Here is a 7382-nt window from a genome sequence, read left to right on the forward strand (position 1 = left end):
CCTCCTGCAGATTAGTTTTTAAACATTTATTGGTCTTTTCATTGAGTTTGTGAAGGAACAGGAGTTTTCCAAAGAAAAGAGACACTTTAGCCTAGGAGCAAGATAATGGAATCAATAGACAAAACTCTAGGTTATAAGATGTCCCAAATAGTCCCAAACTGGCAACAGAAACTGATAACAGCAGGTTAAGCAAAGCAGCTTAATTTCCTCAGAAATTAAGGCAGAAAGCTTTTGGTTGGACCAGTAACTGGGAAGTTTTCTGAGGAAGAGACTAAGTTGGCCATTGTGTGAAAGGGAGGCTATTGGACTTGGGCTTCTCAGTTTCTGGAAGAAACCAGGAGTAAGAACCTGACAGGCAGCTACTGACAGCGCCCACGTCCATATCCCTGCCATCTCCACATCACTTAGACTTGGTCTTCATGGTTTCCCTGTGCTCCTCAATCAGGGAAGTGACCCACCCCATGGTTTTCTCTTTGGCTTCTTCCCAGCTATATAAGGGCTTATACCCCAGATCTCGCTGAGCTTTCTTGTAGGAGAAGGTGAACACACTATTTGACAATGTCAGCAGGTGGCGGGTAAAGGGGGGTCGATACTGGTGAATGGGACTCAGCAAGAAGCTCACTGTCTCTAGCAGGAAGGCCAGCCAGTACAGCAGAAAGAGAGGAAGGCCCTGCCTGGAATCAAGACAGACGCCACCTGCTTTGCTCATGGTGGAATTCAATTCATCATAGCTTTGGTGAGGTGTGTCATCTGAGATGTAGTAGAACTGTCCTCGGATGCTCACGGCCTTCTTGGGGTCCCTCAGAGCCCTGCAGGCCAGAATGTGTGCCCAGGCCACGTTGCCCACATAGACCGGGTTAGCTACAGAGAACTTCCCTGTATTTTCCAGGACTCCATTGTTCCTGAGGGCCCTACTCACAATTCCAGAAAGTACAGGGCTTCCTTCCCCATAGATGTACATGGGCCTTAAGGAACAAGTCCACAGGTTGTCCCCGTTTTTCAGAGTGCTCCCGTTAGCTGCCAGCACAGCCTTCTCAGCCAGCTTTTTGCTATAGGGGTACGAAGCCGTCCATATAGTTTCATGATGCTCTTCCTCGTGGCCATTCTGGACGATCTCCTTGTAGGAGTTGGGTCCTGCTACTTCTACTGAGCTGGTGTAGATGAAGAATGGCACACTAGCTTGGATGCAGGCGTCCAACAGGAGCTGGGTACCTGCATATGGGGAATAAGTTGTCAGTATCAGGAAATAACCCTAAAACACCATGACCATAGATGTATATGTATCTCATTCTCCTCCTAGCAAAGAGGGTTTGCTACAGATCTAAGTGCAATTATTTCTGTGCTGACTAATGCCATGCTATAGCCCATAGGAAGAATATAAAACGGGAGGCTGGGGACATAGCTCAGTTGGTAGAGTGCTTGCCTCACACGTACAAGGCCCTGAGTTCAATCCGTGACACCTCACACATACAAAAGGGAAAAATAAAAAGAATATAAAAAGGATAGGAGGCTAACATTTGGGTTCTAATAACAAAGGATTTCTAGGCTTTAGGGTTTCATAGATTGTGTGTGTGTGTGTGTGTGTGTGTGTGTGTGTGTGTGTGTCCTTTGATTTTGGAAAAAGACATAGGGTTTCTACTCTATTGTTGGACATTAAAAAATTATTTTCATGCATATCATTCCATCAAAAATAAATCTTTTGAAATCTAAAAATTCAGGAATCCATACTCTCAAGGACAGTTGGAATTTCACATTACATTAACTCGTGCACAGTTGTTTATAGAAGACATGCACTGTTAGATGGAAATTAGAGTGCTGCCATGTTTCCCATTTGTTGAAAGTCGATAAAAACTTTGTCACAAGAACATCGTTTGAGTCCCTAAGTAAATGGTTATCAAGTTGTGGGGAGGTGATGGAGACCCAGCCTCTGTTCCTAACTGTGTGTTCCCTCCAAGGCCACTCCCAGCTCTTTCTGAGACTCTGTTTGCCTCGTTATGAGCAGTAGGGGTAGTAATCATTCCCTTTACTTAGCTTTCTTCAGTCCTACACTGGACTTTACTATTGAGCCTGGTTGGAACTGACGAGAAGTGTGAGCTTTCTGTTGGGAAGACCTATAATGTTAGAGTTGTCTGGGATCCCTGTAGCAGTGTAGACCTGCAAGTCCTAGAGGAGAGGTAGAATGCCCTCTCTTGAAGAAGGAAGTGACGTCCTGAGCAAAGGATCATTTTCATTTGTTTACCTATATGTGCATTTGTTTACTTTTATGTTTTCCCATTTAAAACTTTTACAAAAATTTGATTTTCTGGAAAGGCAACCTCATTTATTTGAAAATTGTTAATGTAGTATCTAGAAAATTTTGACTTGGTTTACTAGCAGAGGGAAAAGTCCATAATTATGATGTATTTTCTAAAGCTGTGACCATATTTTGGTAAACTGATGCACACAATCCTGCTGCTTTCATTTTGCATTCTGTTGTTAGAGTAAGCAAAGGCCTTATAGATAGGGACCGAAAATGAATATCTAGTTACTCACAGGACCATCCTGCAACGTGGAAACTGGGAAAGGCTTCATTTTAGATAGTGCTGGAGATCAGAAAGCACCACTAGGTTGCTTTGAAAAAGAAGTCATTGAGTGAATTTGAGGTCACGGGATGGAGGACAGATGGGCCAGAAGCTTGAGGATACTAGTGCAGAGAAGACTGTCCTCCAGAGCTCAGATATTATATGACTTCCTCGAACTAATCTATCTCAGTTTGGAGTAGATTGGAAATGCAATTCAGGAAGAACCACCTAGCATTTAGTGGTGAGGGTCTGAGGAGGAGTTACTTCGCCCACTTGTGTAGGAACTATGACATTAAGTATAGACCCAGTGGGAGCAGGAGAGTTAGGATTATGGGAATGGGATCCAATTATTGGTAATAAAATATCATAAGATGGTAAATGCTTGACCATTCTGTCCTCTGTGGGCCAGCTATGCTAGTTCTCTGGAGAGGAATTCTTCCCTGAGGTGGGAATTTGGGGATGTTCTCACATAAAAGCTAATAGCATGAAGGAGGAGGCACCTGAAAGGTCTCTTCTGGCCCAGGGAGGCAGGGGGTGAATGGGCCTCAAGAGCTTGAAATTCAAGGTGACTTTGAGATCAAGGAGCAGGAGGACAAGGTTCAAGGTGGATGGAGCCTCATTCTTTACTGCCACCCTCATCTTTCACCTGCCACATACCATCCCAGGTCACTCTACCTTTCAGATTGACGTCTATGATAGTCTGTCTGGAATGGATATTCCAGATATCAACAAGAGCAGCTGTGTGAATGACAACCAAGATGCCCTGGCAGGCCCTCCTCAGGCACTGGGCATCCAGAATGTCTCCTTCCACCAATGTCACCTTGGTCTTTGTCTGCAACTCTGTAGGAACACAAAGGAGGTGATTAGAAAGCTTTCTGAATGAGCTTGGATGAGTTTCCTGATAAAGCAGTTACCTATGCCTTCCAGTACCATCATAGATGACAGGGAGACACCTGTGTCTTGGTGGAAGACACCTTACAAGGAAAAAGCAAGGAAGAAAATTCACAGAAATCAAAATGGATAGCAGATTTACTTCGAAAGAAAAAAGAACTATTTAATTCTATTCCAATTCAGAAATCAAAATCGGAGCATAGAGCTAATGATTGAAGGTAAAGCAGAAGCAGAGGGCAGCATACAAAGCTAACCTTGACCTCAGCATGTCAAAGGCACAGCTCTGGGGTTTAAGAGAGAGAGAGCGAGCAAGGTAAGCAACAGGTTAACAGGTGTGTCTCTGCTCCAGACCTGATGAGGAGTCCCAACAGTGGGAGCAGAGGAGGGAGACCTGCAAGGTGTGAGTATCAGGCCTCCCCCTGACAGGTCCTGTTTGTTACTGGGTCTGGGCTAAGCAGAAAAGAAGAGATCACATCAGCCCTAGTGTTTCATGCTTGTGTGACTAGGATTCTGGAGCGATTAACAGGGAAGTTAGGATGGGCTTCAATAACAGATTTAATGGAACATCTCTAATTGAATAGGAGATATTATTAAAAGCAAAGATCAGTCCTGAAAATGCATCAGTCTCCAAGGCACTTCCACTGCAGCCACCTAGCTAAGAGCAATGGATACAACATCAATGTCTTCAGGCTTCTCTGAGATCCTCAAGATTGATGCTGCCAGTCAGGCTGTCAAAACTTTGCTGCTGGTGATCTGCTTCAGTACCCTTCACTTGATTTCTTACACATAAATTTGTACTTTGCTTACATTATTTCTTAGTTATCCCATCAGATAGGAGCTCTGGTTGCAAGAACTGCTTATCTTTTTAATCCTCTGCAGACTCTTGTGTCTTCCAGGAAGGCACTACAGTGAAGGAGGTCAGGACAGGGAATGGCAAGGAGGTAGGTTTGACCTGAGAGTGGCATTGCTCCTTCCTCTGAATCTCCTTTGCTGCTGCCTTCAGAGGGACTGTGTCAGAGAAAGTGATGGGGTAAGGTGGTGAAGCCCAGAGCTCTGAGGAGAACTGACCTTTATCTGCCAGCACTGAGGCACCCTAAGATCCAGGAAAGGACATTTTGGGTGCTTTAAGGTGGCGCCATAGCTCCTGCCTTGTCCAAGACACTGAGGACTTGGTAGTGTTTTATTTATATGGAATAAGTATTTGCTTTTCTGGTTGAATCAGATTAGAGAGAGGCCCAGAGGGAAATGATGGGACTAATCCATCTATAAGAGCTCAGATGTTGCAACCAGACCACCTGAGATCAAACCCCTCAATGCCTTATTCTAGCTGTGGGGCCTTGGGCAAGTTAAGTAGCCTTTCTTTCCTCATCTGTAAAATAAGGATAACACCATTATCTATCTTCTGGTGATCTCATGAAGAAATGATTAGTTAATAACTGCCAACACTGAACCTGGCAGAGAAAAAAAAAACTGTAAGGATTCTCCATTGGTACCCCTGACCTGTTACCATGAGGAAGCTATTCCTCTAGGCTGAACATTGCCCTCTCCTGCTGTGATACATTAGATTGCAATTATTGCTGAAGCATCAGGCTTATAGTAAGTGTTGGTCACGTGTCAGTATTTGTTTGAGAACACACTGAAGCAGGTAAGAGAGAAAGATGGAACTTTGGAAGCAGTCAGAGGAGCAGAAAATAGTACAGTGATCATTGTGTTTCCAGAGTTTTGTCCTGAGTCCTCTGTGTGAAGGACTGGTTCATTTGAGAACCTGTGCCTGTGGGTAGACACCCAGTGCCTCCAAATTGTATGTGGAGGAAGGCAACTCTTTGGAGTACACAGGGGCCAATGAAAGACTCAGAACTCACTGTGCCAGGAGTCAGTCCAGGACAAGGTGATGGACTTTAGTCAAAGTTCAGGAATAGGACTTTAGACAAAGTTCTGCTTTCCAATAGTGAAATAACCTCAGATCAATCTCCCATCCTGTTAGGACTTCAATATCCTCACTATCTGAAAGGGTGAATCCTCTTTCCTACCTTCCCCACAGGATTGTTTTGAGGATCTGGGTTTAAGCAGGTTGGAAATGCACTGGGGTAGCACTTTTGGCAAAGAATAATATGTTGCTATATCAAATATGCAGTCACCTTTTTGAGAGAGTAAAGAGCAGAGAGGAGTGGTGAGTAAGAGGAATTCAGGTGAGGCAGGTCTGGTTTTGTCTTACCTATCATGTTTACTCTGGCTATGGCTACCCACTACTGTTCTGTCTGTCTCTGTTATCTTTCTCTGTTATCTGTCTCTCTTTCATGCACACACATGCATACTTAGTCAGCTTTACCTTTTCTTCCTTTTCATTCACCTCCCAGAAGATACTGAGGCATTCTCTTAAAAAGCAGAACAAATGAAAGCAAAACACAAAAACCCCAGTTAATCCAGGGGACAGTATCCTATTTTAAGGTCTCCCTCAGAATGGCCCTTTTCAGATGCTGCATGCCAATTTTGAAGTCCCAAACCTTCAGCACACTAAAGAGCTGTAGGCAGAGAGAACTGATGTGTCCTAGAGGCCCCCTGGCTGCTTATGGACATTTATCTAGTTCTGGTTCTTGTCAGAATCCAGTCTCCAGAGAGTTTTGCAGTGTCCTTATGCAATAGCACCTGTGACTACTCTGGATATGCAGACATAGGTGGAGACTTATGGCTCCCTATTTCCTTCATTTGCTGGACAAGAGGCCTTCAACACGCACCCCCCCACACACACACACACACACATATACTCAGGATTCATAACGGAGCCATACATTCAAGCATCCAGCACACTTACTAGACAATTTCTCCTTGATTTCTGGTCTGAAGGCCTTGTCCAGGGCCCTGACCTCCTGCAGCTCCTTCTCCTGCACCAACAAGCTGATGATCCTCTGGCCCAGAAATCCTCCGGCTCCGGTCACCAGGCAGCTCCACCCAGTCATGGCCAATGCAGGATGCAGTACACAGTAGGGGGCAAGTGTACAACAGGGTGACCCTGAAGAGGCTAAAAAGAGAAGTCCAGTGAGTACAAGGGTCCAGAAACACAAAGTATTTATTCCACTCTATTGTTGAAAGCTCCCATATCCTCCCTATTCCCCCCACTACCACTAGGAGTAGCAGAAAGAACATGAACAGTTCTAACATATTAGATTGTTAAAAGGCAGATGAAAGAGGCTTGGTCCTGGTCTCCTCCTTCTCCTAGGGCAGGACTGGAGCCTTTTATGTTGTGCTTTCCAGATCAGCCAATCACCTGAACTCTTGCTTCACTTTCATGGCTTGCTCTCCTCTCTGATGCCTCCTCCCACAAGGCATGGCCTTGGGGTTACAATCCTTATTCCTTCCAAGATCAGGAAAAGAAAATAGCTTCAAGGCCACAGTGTGATTAAGAGTCTGCATTTTAGTCTTAGTCAGATACTTGTTCATACAAGCTCTCTGTTATTCTCAATCTATGAACTTAAATTAGAAAAGGAGACATTTCAAAGTAAAATGTATGATTTGGTCTTGTTCAATAAATACATCTGGAAGGAAAAATCCACATTAGCCCGTAGTCTCCTCTCTCACATAGTTTGAGATGTTGCTGCTGTCTTGCAAACTTAAGAAAATTTTAATGGTGGTAGCTTCAATCAGCAAGTCGTAGGTGAGGTGACTTCCTTTCCCACCACATATATTCAAAACTTCAATTTCCTTCTCCCAAAAGAGCTGTGATTTCCTAGGGGGGAGAGCATCTTTAAAAGGAAGCTATGAAGCTATTTAAAATTTATGGCTCACATCTCAAGAGTGGGGTTTTGTAGTTGTTTGACACTGTGGATCTCAACGTGGATGTTTGCACTCACTCCACATTTTGTCTATAAAACCACTTGCAGGGGCTGGGGTTGTGGCTCAAGCGGTAGCGCGCTCGCCTGGAATGTGTGCGGC

The 7382-nt window shown here is 44.4% G+C and overlaps 1 protein-coding gene across 2 annotated transcripts; it reads right to left on the bottom strand.

Moving 5' to 3' along the window:
• Nucleotides 1-400: 400 nt before the first annotated feature.
• On the bottom strand, nucleotides 401-6409 carry LOC143403680 (3 beta-hydroxysteroid dehydrogenase/Delta 5-->4-isomerase-like). Of its 2 annotated transcripts, XM_076861783.1 has the most exons (3): nucleotides 6265-6409; nucleotides 3237-3401; nucleotides 401-1212 (listed from the first exon to the last, which is right to left on the bottom strand). In XM_076861783.1, exons 1-3 carry the CDS (start codon nucleotides 6407-6409, stop codon nucleotides 401-403), a joined length of 1122 nt encoding a protein of 373 aa, XP_076717898.1. The 2 variants fall into 2 exon arrangements, with proteins under 2 accessions (XP_076717898.1, XP_076717899.1); XM_076861784.1 differs by lacking the exon at nucleotides 3237-3401.
• Nucleotides 6410-7382: the final 973 nt, after the last annotated feature.

This window comes from Callospermophilus lateralis, chromosome 7 (genome assembly GCF_048772815.1).
Source record: "Callospermophilus lateralis isolate mCalLat2 chromosome 7, mCalLat2.hap1, whole genome shotgun sequence".
Classification (NCBI taxonomy): Eukaryota; Metazoa; Chordata; class Mammalia; order Rodentia; family Sciuridae; genus Callospermophilus; species Callospermophilus lateralis.